General features: G+C 41.6%; 1 protein-coding gene and 1 long non-coding RNA gene across 8 annotated transcripts; one reads left to right on the forward strand and one right to left on the reverse strand.

Moving 5' to 3' along the window:
* Nucleotides 1-126: 126 nt before the first annotated feature.
* LOC125973456 (uncharacterized) lies at nt 127-1,535 on the reverse strand. The gene is made up of 2 exons (XR_007483160.2): nt 1,392-1,535; nt 127-1,318 (listed from the first exon to the last, which is right to left on the reverse strand). It is a non-coding gene; the product is annotated as an uncharacterized lncRNA (long non-coding RNA).
* Nucleotides 1,536-1,568: 33 nt separating this feature from the next.
* Nucleotides 1,569-17,748, forward strand: gsk3ba (glycogen synthase kinase 3 beta, genome duplicate a). Of its 7 annotated transcripts, none has more exons than XM_049727592.1 (11): nt 1,569-2,330; nt 5,660-5,889; nt 7,479-7,562; nt 11,261-11,371; nt 11,604-11,734; nt 11,819-11,925; nt 11,996-12,093; nt 12,177-12,284; nt 13,056-13,269; nt 13,382-13,480; nt 13,833-17,748. In XM_049727592.1, exons 1-11 carry the CDS (start codon nt 2,243-2,245, stop codon nt 13,901-13,903), a joined length of 1,341 nt encoding a protein of 446 aa, XP_049583549.1. In that variant the 5' UTR covers nt 1,569-2,242; the 3' UTR covers nt 13,904-17,748. The 7 variants fall into 7 exon arrangements, with proteins under 7 accessions (XP_049583549.1, XP_049583551.1, XP_049583550.1 ...); XM_049727594.2 differs by having other exon boundaries at nt 13,083-13,269; XM_049727593.1 differs by having other exon boundaries at nt 12,177-12,272.
* The last annotated feature ends 322 nt before the right edge of the window (nt 17,749-18,070 follow it).

The following is an 18,070-nucleotide window of genomic DNA, read 5'->3' on the forward strand; positions in this document are numbered from 1 at the left end:
CTGCATATTGAAGCACTGAAGGGCAGACTGGGAGGAATTCTCTTTGTAGTGTACAACAGAGGCGATACAAACCACACAAAAGGCTCTCTGCCAGCTTTCGTGTGTGGGAGGATAGACCAACTAAGATTAGCTTGCAACAATTTTTATATGAAGGCCACTGGCACACTTAAAGAGGAATGGTTGAGTAAAAGACAGCTACTTGGATACACCCACATAGATGTGATAAAGCAGTGCAAACTTTGTGTGTACATGAATAATTCATTTCCACATCTTAATCACTCTTCTATACTAAAAATAAATAGAACCGATTACTGGTTTGATGTTTTACCAGGGTTTTAAAAGTCAAGGTTTTAATAACCGCTAATAATAACGGTCACCGATAATGATCACTTCATATCTTTCCCTAGAGGTTTTTTAAGCAGGGAACATTTCATCTGTATCAAATACTCTGTTAAATACGATAACAAATTAATTCCTGGTATTCTCTGCAGGTGAGTAAATATATTCCTCCAGAGTGATTATTTGATACAACTGAGGAGGGGAATAAGTGTCTCCTTCAATAAATGCTTGTTTTTTTCCGTAAATGCCCATTGGGCCTCTAATTTAAGTGATTCAATAAAAGCTTGTTCTCAAATAATGTAGATGTCTCCTTCAAATAAAGACATTACTATCTGCAGTTGATTAAATCTATGCTTACTTGGCCGCAATTTAAAACAATTCAGTAGAGAATTGGTTTAAAATAGATGCCTCCTTGGAATAAACACCTAGTGCTTGCTGAATTTCAGTGTATAAACGACCCTGGGGCCACAGTTTGAGGAACTAGCCAACAAGATGTACATGACATGTACACTTATCAAGAAATGCAATCTCACAAACAAAATAATGCTTATTGTTGTATTTAAAGTTCTGTTCATACAGGTACGTTAATGCACCCAACATTCTAGAAATCCCCTCTTTGGAATGCGTTACAGTTTAAGCCTTTGCAAACTGCAGGAAGGACCTAATGTAGTGTCCAGTTATGAATGTGCAGTTAATTTAGGACAGTTTAAAAATTTTAAAAAATTATAAATAGCCAGTAAGTTGAGTGTCCTAACGACACGCATTTTGTGATATTTACGACAATAGAACAACATTGTCCCGAAGAGCAGTCTTGAACTGACATAGCAACAGTGCTGAATTCTACTGCTGCCCCGTGACAGCTGGCGGCTGTCAATGGCGACTTGAATACCAGATCTTCATTGGTCCAAAAAGTCATCCATCACTGTTGAGGCTCCGCCCATCAGACCTGTGGCGGCTTTGGAGGGAAGCCTCTGAAGCCCTGTGGGCGGTGCAAAGCAAATTATGCCATGTGGTGTTTCGGAACGGCGTTCTGATTGGTGTGCTAAACTCACAGTTGACGCCCACTACTGGAAGAATAGCCCTTTCTGATTGGTTCAATCCACCCTCCCTCGAGTCGCCATTGCGCGTTCACGGCTTCCCGTATTCTCTATTCAGTTTTACGCTGAAAGCGTAAGATCAGCACGTTTCTAAACGCCTGTACGCAAACGGCGTAGCTAACGTGCGTAGTGACAAAGACGGCGAGCCCGAGACCTATGGGGAAGGAATAAAAAAAGAAATCCAGTATCGTCGCTCTCCATTATCTAACAGTGTTCTATTTGGAAGTCATACCTGGAATCAACGTCGGTTTATGCTAAGATTTTGTCTGGCGGTGCATCTTGCGAACGCCTTAGACGTTTTGGGGGTAAAGTAGACGGCTTGCCAGTGGACGATCTGCAAGGCTCGGTCGGCTACGGCGAGGGAGCCGCCATGGCAGTCGGTTCACTGAGGCTCCACATTGGAATATGAAGAGGATCTGGACGGGCCACAAAACGCCGCATTTAGCCTACATGCTAAGTTTAGCATCTTTGTGAAACTCACCCTGGATTCGGAGCGAATACTTTGTTTTTGAAACGCACCCGCGAAGGAGGCCCAATTCATGACAATTTTAGTAGGAGACGTTTCTTTCTAAAGGGCCCCCTTGACTGAAAGATTCCAAGCAAGGGGATAATGCAGAGATTTGGACAGAAAGGCTTCGTTTATTAGGCGAGGGTCTCCTGTCTGTCTTTCCCCCTCTGTAGCTACTCATTCGTAGCTACTGATTTGCTGTCGTTCCCTGCCCTGTTTTTTTTTGGATGAACAGCTTCAGAGATCACATCAGTGGCTAAAGCAAGTCCTCCGAGAACCACCATCGAGCGCCTTCAGCATGTCGGGTCGTCCCAGGACCACATCCTTCGCGGAGAGCTGCAAGCCGGTACCGCAGCCGTCCGCCTTCGGCAGTATGAAAGTCAGCAGTAAGTCGTCTACTCTACACCGCCTGCACTGCACCGGGCCCGGTCGGTGTGGGCTCCACCCAACCAACCGAACCCCCCCACCCTCTTCCAGCCGTAACCCCCCAACGAACCAAACTGTTAGCCGCCGATTAGCTTAGCTCGGATCCCGCATGAGGTGCTTCCCTCACTCGTTTCAGAGCGTGACAGGCCGGTCCTCGGCCCTGGAAGTTGAATGCAAATTCTCGGTTCGGTTCCGTGGCGACATTGATGATTACGGTACTATGGACCATTTGGAGGATGAGTCATAGCCGGGTTGCCACATAGGCTGTGCGCGTGTTAACACAGCAGGCAGGGCCAGGCGATTACGCAACTGTCATGGCTTAAGGTGCGCCCATAAGATGACTGCACAGGCTGGAGGAATCCATGGCAAAAGATTTCTCCTAAAGTATGTCTTTTTGCTTGAAACGTGTCATGCGGCTGCAGCGTCGTTAGTGGCAGTCTAGGAAAGATGCAGGCCTCCTTGCTGCATTCAGGTTGATCACATTCTATATGTGGGGTGTGGAACCTTTTGCTTATCATGGGCCAATTCAGTCATGGATCCAAAAATACACACCACTCATGTCATAAGCATTGCGGGCAACTTGGTGGCCCACTGCTTTCATTTCCAAGTGGAAGTATTCGAATCTTGGCCACAGTGAGTGGAGTTTGCCTGTTCTTGTTTTCTGCAGGCACTAAACCTTCCTTCAACATTCTAAAAACATGTATGCTATGTTCATTGATGACTGTAACCTGTTCATGGGTGTGAATGTGAGCGTGGCTGTCTGTGACCTGCAGTTGGCCGATATCCAGTCTAGGGTAAATCCGGACGCTTATTTTTAAGTCAACAGGGATAGGCTCCAAAATAAAAAATCAGAAAAATATTCAAGTTTGTATTACATATTAAAAATCAATACACTATGCATTTTTAAATGAATGGATTTATTTTCTTTGATTCATTTGGTTACATAGGTGTTATTTAATATCGATTGGGAAAGCTTCACACCTCCCATTTATTCATTGCCACTCCCAGTTGGAGGTTACTGAAAAACTAAACATAAAATACGATTACACATTGCGTTTTAACCCAACATCATATAACTTTGTATGCTGTACACGGCTACCGGAAATAGCGGCAAAGTTGTGATATAACCCTTCAGACAATGTATGTTTAAACCCAAATGGTGCAGCAACACATGTTGACAGGCATTATATCAATGTTCCCATCCTTTGCAGCTTACTGAGCCACTTATTCGTGAATCTTTTCTTTAAGAATTATTAGCATTAGCTGTGAGTAATTATTGCTCATAATATAGTAATAATTATTACTGTTAGTATCTTACTGCCCCCTGGTGGCCAAGACATGCTCACCAGAAGGAGTGTAGCCCCAGACATGAATGCATGAATATGTTGGGGTGAGGTTGGGGGCTCGAGCTAATCATTCCCCGTGTGGCAGATATCGCTATCTGTACACGACATTGTCTAGTCTTGTTAAATGGTCAGCTGTTGTTTTTTATCCTGTTGATGTAAAGATGGACTTTGTCCGAATTATCTTGCATTGAGGTTTAGAGCGGAATTTGATGCGTTCTTAAAAATTTTAAGCATTCTTTAGATTCAATTATCTGAGATGTTTTTGTTGTTGCCTGATATGGTTAGCGAACAACCGTCCTGCAGACGTCAATTTGCAATGCCTCAAATGCCCTCCTCTGTTTAGCGATGGCTTTCTTAGTTTGGTATTCATTGGACGCCTGCTTTAGAAGTGAAGAAGCCAAACTTTGCTGATTGCTGTACATGACCCGGCTGACTGAGAATCTTTGCAGACATCACACAGAACATCTTTAGTAGTACTCATGTTAACAGAACGTCTAAATGTAATATTAATGTACAGTTTTGGTTGTTTAATTATTTTACAAGCATCTCCTTTGAAGCTGGAAGGCAAATCCAGCAACACAGGCCACATTGATTTATCTGATTCAAACTGTCAATGCATGATGCACTTAGTGCAGCTATTTGTCATTAGCAAGAAAGGCCATCATGGCAGACAAGAATTGAAGTCTAATGAACAAGCAGGGTTTCTGCAATACTTTTTTTTTTAACTCAAAAAAACATAATTGACTGACAAAAATTGAGCAGTTAGAATTTCAAAAATGATGGCACACGTAATCATAGAGATAATGATTGCTGTTTAGGGTTGATAACTGATCTTCTAATCAATATCTACTCCATATCTATCTATCTGACATCTGTTCACTTCTGTGTGTCATCACCTCTACAGCCCTGGAGAAATATCCTGTTATATATTTTTTAAATGTACATTTACACGTAGATTTTGTTGAGAGACTGAAATTCAGAGGATTTGGACAATTTTAAATTAATTGCAAATTCTCGAAATGAATAATAGATGATCCAAAATATATCTATATATAAATACATACAGTACAAAAGTTTGGAAATGCAAAAAAATTCATTCATTCGTTCGTTTGTTCGTCTTTCAAACCGCTTAGCCTCACGAGGGCCGTGGGCGTGCCGGAGCCTATCCCAGCTGTCTTAGGGCGGAGGGTGGGGGAATTATTTGTTAAACAAAAAAAAAAGTTTGACAATTTAAATTCTTCCAAGTAGGATGATTTTGCCTATATAACAATTTTGCACATCTTGGTATTTTCTCAGTCGGCTTGGGTTGTTGCAGCTGTTATATTCCTGGAGTGAGGGCTCATGCGCCATACGTTGACACACCCACCTTTGCTGGGGGGGTAAGACAGCTGACCAAGAACAATGAGCTGGCTTGTGTAGCGTTTCAAAGCTGCGGCCCTTCGTTTCTATCTCATTTTTTTCCCCCTTTACATCACCCCCTCGCTTCCCATTTGCAAGTCATGGGATCAAAATGAACCACTTTTTCTCATTTTCAAGTCCATATCCAGTTATCTTTCCACCCCCCAAAAAACGGCATTTCCCTCGCTATCCTGATAGCTTGCACGCTTCTTTTAGTTGTGAGAAATCCCTGTGCGATCGGGTGCGTGCCAACAGACTTTTCTCACAGTTTGAGGAAGTGCAGAGGCGGCTTGGAAAGGCCTTCCTGACTTAAGTAGGCTGAATCGTACAACTGCTGTCTTGGCTCCATTGATTCCACAATAGTTTGAGTCGAAGGATGAAGGCGTGTGCGTTAGCTAGCGTTGCCGTGGAACAAAATTGGATGAGATGTTAAGACCACCCATGATTCGCTGTCACGTAGTTTGAAAACCTGAGCCGCAGCTGATAACCACAAACAACCATGTCCTTCCAGAGTTTCACTTCTTCTAACTTTATCTCACCTGCAGTGCCACGCCCGCCCAATGACTGTCTGTCTCTCTCAGGGGATAAAGATGGCAGCAAGGTAACAACAGTGATGGCCACTCCAGGCCAAGGCCCCGACCGGCCACAGGAGGTCAGCTACACGGACACCAAGGTCATCGGCAACGGTTCGTTTGGGGTCGTCTACCAGGCCAAGCTGTGTGACTCTGGAGAGTTGGTGGCCATCAAGAAGGTGTTGCAAGACAAGAGGTTTAAGGTAAATTACGTTAATCCCACATTAAAGGAAGGCGTCGCCGTAAAATTCCGTACCTGTGAAAACATGAAAACTGCCTGAGTCACAGTTCGGTGTTCTTTTAAAAAAAATCTTTTCATCTGAATCTGCGCAAGAGTCTGTGTTGAGTAAGTTAAATGAGAGATGGTGCTACTGATGCATTATGGGAGAGGCCCCCCTCTGCACACATATGAGGGATCACATTTCAGCCTACTGGAAAATAGATGCTCGCAATGGAACCAGCACTTGCTCGCTCCTGCGCACACACGTTGCAAAAGGATACGTCTGTAATTTTTTTGGTATCACAAATTCCATCGAAAAATTCCAAAGCAGCAGTGCGCTAATCAAAAGCTCGCTTGGTTTATTCCTATGAATAAAATACCTCTATTTTCCATATTACAAACTTTCAAAATTGAACCTTTTCTAGTTGATGCTTCTAACATTTATTTATTTATTTAAATTAAAGCAAGTATAATAAATGTAGTTGATGTCTGAGTGTTGCAGTGGCACAATAAAATTGAGCCCTAACTGGTCGGTGCTGACGCAAGCCAATAGCTGTTAGCTTCTGCTGATAATCTCACGAGAGTAACATGAGAGAAAATAATGTCTACTCTGAATGTAATAAGATTATGAAAATCAATGTAGTGTTTGTTATTCATCAAAGGCTATAACACAAGAACAAAATGGGAATGTTTTAGCTGTCGCTAATGCGTGCCTTCTCGAGAATGACGTTTTGAAGATAGCTTAATGGGTTTGATTATTTTGTGCCTAACCAAAGAGTGGCTAAAACTCCAATTTGAATGAAACAGAATGACCAAACATTGGATTTACTGGGGCTTTTATATTCCTTTTGCTAATTTGAACCCATTTTATGTAACTCATTCATCAGAACAGGCTGAATGACTCCAGTAGTTACTGGACAGCCCTCCCCCATGCTCCTCCTCCACCCAGCACTCCTAGACACACCACCATAAGACGGGTGTTTCCTGCAGAGCACAATAGTTTGTGACCTACATGCATTGATGTCACATTTCGGTGGACAAGAAAGGGAGAGGAAGGAGACATTTTCCTTCAGGGTTAATTAGATTTTTCGGGACGAGACGCTGTGTTCGCTCCTGAGTAGATAATGTGTTTTAGTGAAGGATAACATTTTCTTTATCTGTTGTACAAAATTAGCCCCGCTTGAGCAACACATGGAATTACCCTGGTTCTCAAAAGCAGAAGACTGCTCATTGCTCAACTTGTATAGTAATGTAAAATGCACGTAGCAGGTGTTTTCACGAAAATATGACTTTGAAACATTTAATGGGAGGATCTCGCTGAATATTCCAAAAGGCTTTTTCCCATGCCAGTGTTGTTTTCATGTGGAAAAATCTGTTTTCAAACCACACTTGGGTAAAAATTGACCCGTGTGGATATAGCCTCAAGCAGCGTCAGATAATGTGCCATTATTGTCATCTAGCTAACAAAGCAAAAGATGAACATTTTGCAGCTGGAAGCAATGTTTCCTCCTCTTTGACGCAGAATAAACTATAACTGTATCTGTCTTTTTTTTTTTTTTTTTTTTTTTAAAGAATCGTGAGCTGCAGATCATGAGGAAGTTGGACCACTGCAACATTGTCCGACTGCGATACTTCTTCTATTCCAGTGGAGACAAGGTGAGTTATTGCACCATTTTAAGTTGTCTCGTGTGTTTAGCAGTCACTGCATCAGGCATACCTGAACATGTTTAATGCAAGAATTAGTTGCAAAAGTCTGTCTGTCTGTCCGTCCATCCATCTGTCCGTGTGTGAGCAATCACATTAATGCTTTGAGGGTACGCTGCACACATCGACGGACATCAATAAACTGTGTGCAACAGATGTCTTTATTTTTTTTAACTCTCAATTTTGTCCATGTTCTGTTTATTTCAGTTACGCAATTACCGTAAATAACCGGCAAGGATTTTTTTTTTCCCCCACGGCAACAATGTAATGAGAAGATGCAAGAAAATCACAACCCACTTTAATGCGTTACTAATTTACGCTAACGCTGTAGTCAAGTCATAATTTGTCAATTGCAGTCACTATACTACTTGGCTACAAATCTAAAACAACCAAACAAAAAAAGTGTCGCTTTACCTAATCTTGTACGCTGTCCTAAACCAAGGATCGCTTTTAAATGAATCATTTCCATGGCCCCTCGTGCCTGACCAAGGCTCGCCTCTTTCAAGTGTGCCACAGGAAAGAAAGTGGATCAATCTTGATTATGCATCAGAGAACTCACCCTGGCCAAATGTTCTGGACTTCAGATGTCAAATAGGCTGAAGCACAGTTTGAATGGCCTAGTTTGAGTCGTCCATAAGAGGTGACACTATAATTTGTTCATCTATGTCCCAGCAGGTGTGTGAACCCAGCTGTTACTTCTGTGTAGCCTTTCGCCCTCATCAGCACTTGGCATAAAGGGAAGTCCCTGTCGGTTGCCCGACTCGACTTGCCTGTTGAGCGGCGGTGGTCCCCCGGCGAGATAACAAGGCGAGCTGGCGTCACGGGCTTTGCTGGCAAACAGCGCGTGTGACAAATATAGACACACGCACTCGTATGGAACTTTACCATGACTCTGCTGTTAGGAATGCTTCCTTATTACGTAGTACCTCCACAAGCCAAAAGATGGCCGCTGGGGATTTTAAAGAGGATACAGTGTGTGAGCCCCTAGAGGCAACTGAACAAGAACTGGGGGGGGGGTCTGTTAATTATAGAACTTCCCTCCATGCGGTCACACCATGTGTGCATTGACCTGACAAGCACAGATAGGTTTTAGGACACTTAGGTGATTCAGGCGTGTTTACCTTAAAGTAGAGCTGCCTTCGATCCCAATAACAATACTGCTGATATAGCACCACACCACGTTTAATCAGATGGAAGGTGATTCAGGCATAAATCTGAGCAAACGCTGAGCAGTATCTTAGCAGCTTAGAGGGGATAAGCAGGGCTGTCGTCCAATGTCATTAACCTCCTCTTTCATAGAGCGCGATTTCTGACCCTTGTTACCTTTTCACAGGCCTTGGTGGAAATCTGCATTCTGTAGTGACAATCATTGCTTTTTTTTTTTAAATGTAGACTCGCTTGTTGTAAGACAAACTGAGGACAGTCTGTACTAATTGTGTATAATTTTGCATATATGCATGGTGTAATGAAGCCACACACCCATTAAAAGCACCGTTTGAGAGTAGTAAGTTTTTGAGCGGGATTGTTTGCGAAAATGTGAATGGATCGAGTGGGTTTAAGGGGGCACGAGATAAGAGATGGACAGGACAAGTTTGGAAAAGAGTTCATGGTGGGTGAAACTGTGTGTCAAGCAGCCACTATGACTGCTGCTGCTAGTACGACTACCGTACTAGTTTTTATGTGAGAGCAAGTCCTCCAAAGTCTCTACAATGTTTACTAGCGTTAAATATTGGTTTTGAATTTTAGGAGCGACTGTCCCAACCAGGTTTGACCACATGACCTGGTACGGCAAACTTGACTCCCTTATCTGTTAGTTAACAGAATTGTGTTTGCAGTACACTGCCAATGGTTACGATGCTGAAGAATAATCTTGAAAGTACTTGGAAAAGTGTTTGACTTGGACCCTGGGAAATGAGTCTGAACCCTTGTGAGCACGTGTTTCGGCAGTCTTATGTAACCCCGACCATGTGGTGTGCTTTGACCCGCTCACCGCTTTGATAATATGCTCACTAGTGATGGCCTTTTGAGTGTGACATTGATTTGATAAACTTATTGACATTGGATTAATAATTAATTTTATTTATTACTATATGGTACAAAAAGGTGAGTTAGCGAAAGCTCTATTTTATTGTGTGCTTATTTGTGCTATTTGAGCAAGCACGACTGTGTGTAGATTAGCGATTGCTGAATTTGGACGACGTCAATCTCACCTTAACAGGCTATATTTGATCTGTGCGTTTGGTATATATCCAACGCGTATCACATTTAGAAGAGTTCTGATTCCAATGCGAAGAGATCCAATTCCATGCAGCTTGTTTTTTTCCCCCCTAGTGTGACGCTCATTCAAATTGTGCCAGACAAAACGAAGATTGTTCCACTTGCCATCGTGCACTGTGAATCCAGACGAAACCCAAGTGTTAAATTTAACCCCCTCTGTTTTTTCTTAGTTCGACCCACAATGTTACATCGCCGCCTATGTAATGTGGCGCGTTTGGGATGCAGTCGACTTGACGTGCCGGATATTTCCGTTTGACACAGCGTCATGTGGTAACACTTGATTGACAACTGAACCCGTTGTTCAGGTGTGTGAGTAGCTACGCCAGCAAATTGGCATCTGAATTATTTAGCAAAAGTGGGCCAATCATGTCGCTGCCTGGCTGTAACCCTATTGGGATCCAGCCAAGGAAGTGGCTTTGTAACCAGGCAGGAAGTGAGTCATTGCTGTTGCTAGGCTAAATATAGCTTGAGTGGTAATCACGGGAGGTGGTGGCAAATGTTATCAATGGGTGTTGACAACACACACTCACACACGGTGCAGTGGGATGACACCAGATTAATGTTCACCTGAAGCCACCAGAGGGCTGAAAGTTCTTTGGGAAATGATGCTCATCATTGCTGTCTGTTCCTCTTCGTCTTTTCTTAACGTTGGTTTCCCTTTCACTAAAAAAATGAATATTGGCTCCAAATATCGCTTGTCAGCCTCCTCGACTACCAATAAATGTTATAAAATATCAGTCCTGGGAAAAAAAAACATTTTGGTCTATCTGTAATTTTATTGTTTTATATTTATGACGTAGAAGGGATTTTCTTATGAATATTTACTATATTTGTGACTATTAGTGTGGTTTAGTGAAAGACGCCTGACGCTCACAGCACAATAAATTCTGAAGTATACAAAACCTACTAATAAAAAAATGCTGGCCAGGATCTATTCCGAAACAAAGGGAAAAGGAAGTCGTCCCAGAATAATAGTGTGACCCCTGTGTCCCTTCAGGGTCAGCGTGCTCCAAAAAAAAAACGTGCGCAAACTCACTCTCCTCCATGGAGGAAATGATATCAATGTCTGAGGAGTCTTCTGGAGTACAGGACGTTGTGACGCATGCGTGTGTGTTTCCTGCCCTCGGGGGTGGTAAACCCTACACAATGGAGCCCCAGTTTGACATTGGGAGAAAAAAGTCATTTATATCTGAACTCAAGAAGCTTCATTCATCAGCATGAAACATTTTATGAACCCGACAGAGGGAAAGGCAAGACAGAGGCATTAAATTGAGTGTCACTCATGTATGCGCATTACAGTGATGTCTGATTTACAACTATACTTTGTGCATGAATTATTAATTTTTTTTTCTATCTGTGCTCCTCACGAACAGAAAGATGAAGTCTACCTGAACTTGGTTCTGGATTACGTTCCTGAGACGGTCTACAGAGTGGCCAGACATTACAGCCGAGCCAAGCAGACTCTGCCAATGGTTTATGTCAAGGTACTGTGTCATGTCTAAATACTACCGCAGCTCATGTTAGCAATTACTTTCTGCCTCAATACTATTCTTTTTTTTTTTTTACCTGGCATAAGAGAGAAAGAAGAAAAACTCACTAAATGACTGCATTATTCACAAGATTACTCAAGACCTATCAAATATTTCCCTGACACGAGTGTCAACGCAAACTCCGCCTCCTCTCATACTTAAAAACGTGTTGTGCGTTTGTTTGCAGCTGTACATGTACCAACTCTTCAGAAGTCTGGCCTACATCCATTCATTCGGGATCTGCCACCGGGACATCAAGCCTCAAAACTTGCTCCTGGATCCCGAGACGGCTGTGTTGAAACTCTGCGACTTTGGCAGGTGGGACGCTGTGGTCACCTGACCTTGGGACCCTCACACTAAGCAGAATATCAAAGTTGTGTTTTTTTTTTTTTAACTGTTCAGTGCCAAGCAGCTTGTCCGCGGAGAGCCCAACGTGTCCTACATTTGCTCTCGCTACTACCGAGCCCCCGAGCTCATTTTTGGGGCCACTGACTACACCTCCAGCATAGGTAAGCATGAGCCCTCCCGTCACTCTTTTAATTGCCACGTCCTTAAAATTGAATTCAACCTTCTTTTCAGATGTGTGGTCAGCAGGCTGTGTGCTAGCAGAGTTGTTGCTAGGACAACCGATCTTCCCCGGTGACAGTGGTGTGGATCAGTTGGTTGAAATTATTAAGGTAACGAACGCAATTGCCAAAAGTTAAAGTCGCAATCCACCACTCCCGTTTTTGTGATTGAGCTTTTCATCTGTTCATTCCAGGTTCTCGGCACACCAACCCGGGAGCAGATCCGCGAGATGAATCCAAATTATACAGAGTTTAAATTCCCCCAGATCAAGGCCCATCCTTGGACTAAGGTGAGTCAACAGGTACAGGAGCCCTTTTTATTCTCTAATATACCACTTCATGCATGTGTGTTGTCATTACACTCAATGTGGGGCGGCTTCATTTTTGCTACTGCGGTCAAACAATTTTCTAAAATGAATATGATAATTTACTGGTTGGCAGGCTTGTGTGAAACTCATCACTAGATCATTCTTGTGATTTTTGAAATTGGGATTGAGTTTGACCCAAATTGGGCAGAGAACTAAAGTCGAATACTGCGGTGGTGCTTCGTAAACATCTGGAAGGTAGAATTGAAACTCAAGCTGTCTTTATCATATTGCATGCATACACGTCAGGAAAACAGTCTTTGCAAAAAAATAATAATTTGTATTAATACTAAAATAAAATACTGTCGTGTAGTAGGCGCACGTGTTATTAAATATAACATATATTAAGTATAAACATTGTAAGCAACTTCAAATTTAAGCAGTTTTAACATCACACTGCTTAAAATGACCCAAACATGGATTCAAATCAAATACATTCCATATAAAAGTTGCATTAACTATACTGAATAAAAGTTTAAAAACAAACCGTTCCTAATGATTAAATGCAAATGTATTGAAGTTAAAGATCGAATACAACTGATCTTTACTCAGGCGGTAATTCTGTCATGCATCACCAGAGGGAGCCCTCGTAGCACACTTGCCCTCGCCCGATTGCCGCCTCATATTGCCTTATCATGCTGTTTGTGCCCATGAAACAGAAATATGCCGTTGTGTTTTTTGACTTGTGTGTGTGTGATCACTGTACAGACGTCTGTGTGTGCGATGGGTGTGCAGGTGTTCCGGCCGCGTACGCCCCCAGAGGCCATCGCCCTGTGCTCGCGCCTGCTGGAATACACGCCCACCGCGCGCCTCACGCCCCTGGAGGCCTGCGCACACTCTTTCTTCGATGAGCTACGTGACCAGAACGTCAAGCTGCCCAATGGTCGCGAGAAACCCTCACTCTTCAATTTTACCACCCAAGGTTTGTGACGCATTACATCAAGTGTAAAAGTGACACACCAACAATCACACCCAAGCAGAATTCAGACCCATAACCCGCTTTAATACCATATGTTTTGTCTGTCTTCTCTCAGAGTTGTCCAGTAATCCGTCTTTAGCCTCCATACTCATCCCCGCCCATGCTCGCAGTCAGGCTGCCGCCTCCACCCCAACCAACCCCTCTGCCACCACAGGTAAGAGTCATGCTGCCCTCTAGCTGCTTCATTGCTTAACTAGGAACACAAACATTTTGTAACCACCAGAAACAAATGATTAGAGTCTAATGGTGGATGCATCTGATGTACAAAATAAAACCTGCTTCTGATATACAAAATCAAAACTCTCTTAAACCCCAATGTTTGTATGACCAAGTAATGGTCCAGGTGTGTGGCCTGCTGCGAAGCCGTGTCCAAAGGGGGCTTGTGAGTCACGAAATAAGCGTGAGAAGCACAACCTTGAGCCTGCCTTGTTTGCTGAACATGACAGTGGTTCAAAGTCCAAAGATTTCCTGAAATTGTTGACAACATGGCCACCTTGTGTCCACAGACGGCAGCAACACAGAGCGAGTCCCCAACACCACCACCGCCTCGGCTTCGGCTTCCAACTCCACTTCCTGAGCACGCCGTCATCTTCCGCCCACCCGGTCTCAGCCCTCAGTCCGCGGCCTCCCCACTGTTGACCCGGCCGGCACAACAGGCTACAACCGCAAATGAAAATCTGCCTTTTAGCTCCCTCACAAGGCGAGCCCCCTTTGCCATCCAGTTGTTAGCCGTTTCTCAGTGGGCGGGGCGGCGGCACAGGGAAACAGGTGTGTACACTTTATTGTGCACACAAAGCTCATCTGCTAATGTTTTCCAGGACGATTGTATGTATTATAAAAAAAAAAAAAAAAAAATGAATAAGAATCTGAAGCTGCGCCCAACCAGCCCTGCCCGCCCCCTACACTTTGCTCCATTTAATGGCATCCTCACCACCCCAATTCTCCTTAATACTTTTCCTCCTATATAATGCATGGCCTGAGAATGGTTAGGGGATGGGGCTGCCGGGGTTGGCTGGGGTGCAGTCTAGGCATGAGGCTTGTGCAAGCACACACAAACACACACACACACACAACACGCATACAAACAACACTCACCCTCACACAGACACACACACACACACACGAATGCATGTGCAAAGAAGCAAATCCAGATGGGAATTTTCTTTTCCTTTAGCCAGGGCTTGTTTTTAAACCGCTTAGCAAGCCGTTTTACTCAACTTTGTTTTAAAATATTTTTCGACCCCGCTCGGGCCATTATTTTATTTTTATTTTTTTTTTTGCGTCAGATGTGACATGTTTATCTGGTCCTGTGTGCTTGTATAATATATACATACAAAAAATTGCATTACATACACAATTTATATATTACTTTTCCTTATGTATAAAAAGTATATATAGATATATGTATATTAACTACTACGGTTCAGAAGTCTGTTAATGGGTGAGTTCATATCCATCATTAGAGGCGGCAATATTTGCTGTTTGATGACAAACAATCCCCACCCCCCCTAGTTTTGCTGAAATGTGCTAAAATCCCAGCATCCCTCCCCCCCGTTTTCCATTTATCATCTTTTATTGACATGTGGATCAGGGTGGGGGATCCCTCTCCATGCACACGCTGCTATGCTTTAAAAAAATAAGACATACAAATTCACTAGCATGAAAAATGTAGCTCAAAAATGCTCATGATGTATACGAATGATCCATCATACGGATGGTTTTATTTTTATTATTTTAGTGTGGCCTTTGGGGGACATTAGAAAAACTAAATTGATCCCTTTTTGGCAGCTGACCTAAAATGGCCCTTCATAGGACAACCTAAAATGAACGTGCACCAATATAAAAATGGCGTCCTACAAGAAAAACTAAACTAACCCCTGATTGGACAAACTGAGGTTTCCCACCCTTCTCCAAGGAGCCCTTTGTAACCACTAAGTCATCCACCTTGGCTCCTACTTGCGTTTGCCAAAGCCCATCAAAGCATCTTCTAACTGATAACACACAAAAAAGGAAAGGAAAAAAAAAAGCCCGAACTGTAAATACAATATAAATGCTCCTCACCAAAAGTCATTTTTCTTTTTGTGTTATGTACATATGCAGACCCATGTACTGTTTAAAAAAAGCAAAAGAGAAAATAAACACACCAACAGCAGAATCAGGGCAAATGTTGAGCAGTTGATGGATATTTTCGATGATCTTTATCCAGCCATATGTCCGATGTTGACCTGTACAGTACAGTAGATCTTGTAATGACAACTAGTCATGTATAGTGTAACTATAGTTTGGAGTGCCTTTGCTTTCATACACTTTCGCCTTGTCGCCACCCTTACAGTAATCGTGACTCGCCCCTTTCCCCCCCCCCTCCCCTTTGGTGCTGTTGAACCCCCTCCCCTCCTCCTTCACCCCCACACATGCACACAAAAACACATTTCATTGTAATATACAGATTGTTGATTGACTGTTAATAGTAAGGATAGTTTCCTTTTAGTGTTTGTTTGAGTAGGTGGTATAGATTTATCTGGGACACGCGCACAAGCAGGCAGTAACGCAGTAGTCTGCACAAGGACCTCAAATAAAAAAAAATAAAAAATGACTGTACATATAATGAAAATGCAGTACAGTATTATGACGGTGTATCAGGGCCACAGGGGGAAAAAATCGAAAGTGATGGAATTGCAGCAAAGTTGAAATGTTGCCAGGAGAAAATGTTAATGTTACATGAGGATTAAATAGTAATGACCAAAGTTGTTTGAAATAATGCAGGGCAGTATTGTGTATGTATTAAATGAAAGTAATACAAAATGAGAAAATTACAAAGAAGCGACTTGTGTGAATTAAATCGCAATTTTACCAGATTAAAGTTGAAATGTATTTTGAAAGAAAATTTAATTCTATCACAAATTGAAACATGAGCTAAAAGTGATGACTTTTGATGATGTCATGGTTTCGGTACAAGTTTCATTAAGAAATTAAATATGAAAAATTAAATACTTAGACCATTAACACTTGGTCTTATTCGACCAATTATTGCAATTCGACAACAAAAAATGTAATTCTCATAAACAAATAAATGATTGTACTCATAAGCCCTTCCAAAATCCCAACTTTATTTTTGTAAAATACATTTTAACTTGAGTTTTGAAGACCGCAACTTTATATTCTAAACTTTCTCCAAACATTTTTTCCATGCATCATTATGCCTTAAATCTCATATCTCACATGCTTTGTAATAACATCTCGCCTTTGTCCTTGCAATATTCTGATTCTTGAAATATTAAAACCGTTTCCAAGTTAAAAGTTGTAACATTGCAATAATGACATTGACAGTTTCAGTTGTAACAATACACTCTTCTCGTAAATTATGATCCCGCCCCCTTTGTAACATGTAAACGCCTTTCTTGTGTCATTACAACTTAACTCTTGTAATAATCCACCTTTATCTCTTTTTTGTTATTACTTTTAGCCTCATATTGCTGCAATTTATTGTTGTTTACCGTCAGATAACAGCTTTATTTAGTAGCAGTACAAGCTATTGTCCTAATATTCTAACTGTTCTAACTAACTTATTACTTATTATAACTAACTTATACCCCAAGTTATAAACATGATACTTTTGCCCATAACATTACCACTTCATCCTTGAACATTACATTACGATTATTTTATTTTATGACGTATTAAAATTCCGTAACATTGCGGCTATCACCGGAATATTACAACTGTTAACCTGCAATATTATTGTATCGTTACAACTTAATTCTCGCAATAGTCCAACTTTGTTTTCATAAGCTTACAACTGTAGCCACTTAATTCATTATTTATTAGCATTTTCTCATAACATTGCAACTTTTGTCACAGAAATTTCTCTTTTTCCTCCCCCCTTAATTGAGGCCCTCGTAGTCCCTGTAAAACGTAGATAGTAACAACTTGTTTTCCTTTTACTGTATGTCTGACATATTTGGGAAGGTTAGTCCAGTGTTCAGTAGCACCTAAGGGTTCGAGTCAGGCGACCTCTCTCTTGCCTCCTGCTTGCTGTAATTTTGCAGCCACAAACATTTTGCAGCCCTCCACAAGTACCACTTCCCCTCTCCTAAATAGCTACTTCAATAAAAGCACCACAAAATTTGCCAAAAAAAAAAAAAAACAAGTGGAGATGCTCGTGTTTCATGGTAACATAGCACAATGTGCTAACCGGGTTTAAGAAAAGACAATTGTTGAAAAGACTCTGAAAAAAAATCCCATATAACAGTACTACTTGAATGACTCTGTGACTGAACATTTTTATTTCATGTTTTCTTTTGTTCTGTGAAGTTATGCTAAATGTGCGCCTCTGTAAATATTCCCTCTGCGTGCTCTGAGGAATAGTTCCCCTGGTACTGTAATTTGCATTAAATAAAGAGTAGGATAGCCTGGAAAAGAAAACACTTTGTCTTTTGTCTTTATTTTGCTGACAAAATCTCCTTTTTTTAAAAAAAAAATACAATGAATTACCTATATTAATTATTATAAAATAATTTAAATTATTGTCCTACAAATGTCATTAACCAATTAATTGACTGTTTTGAATTTAAGTGTGACTTTTCATTTAAAGACACAAATTATACAATACAGTTTAAAATGAAGCAGTATTTGAAACATAACCTTACATAATTGGAAATAAAAGGTTTCAGGGTATATTTGAAAAATATTCTTAAAAAGTGGTCACATTTTTCAAATAAATGGATGAAATACTCAGAATTCAAAA

The sequence above is a fragment of the Syngnathus scovelli genome, chromosome 8, assembly GCF_024217435.2.
Source record: "Syngnathus scovelli strain Florida chromosome 8, RoL_Ssco_1.2, whole genome shotgun sequence".
In the NCBI taxonomy this organism is placed as follows: Eukaryota; Metazoa; Chordata; class Actinopteri; order Syngnathiformes; family Syngnathidae; genus Syngnathus; species Syngnathus scovelli.

Bases quoted from the DNA above. Each gene is read 5' to 3' on its own strand.
- gsk3ba (XM_049727592.1), top strand. From the start codon at position 2,243: ATGTCGGGTCGTCCCAGGACCACATCCTTCGCGGAGAGCTGCAAGCCG. The intron at 11,372-11,603 runs GTACTGTGTCAT...GTTTGTTTGCAG, and splicing joins TGCCAATGGTTTATGTCAAG to CTGTACATGTACCAACTCTT. The intron at 12,285-13,055 runs GTACAGGAGCCC...ATCACTGTACAG, and splicing joins GGACTAAGGTGAGTCAACAG to ACGTCTGTGTGTGCGATGGG.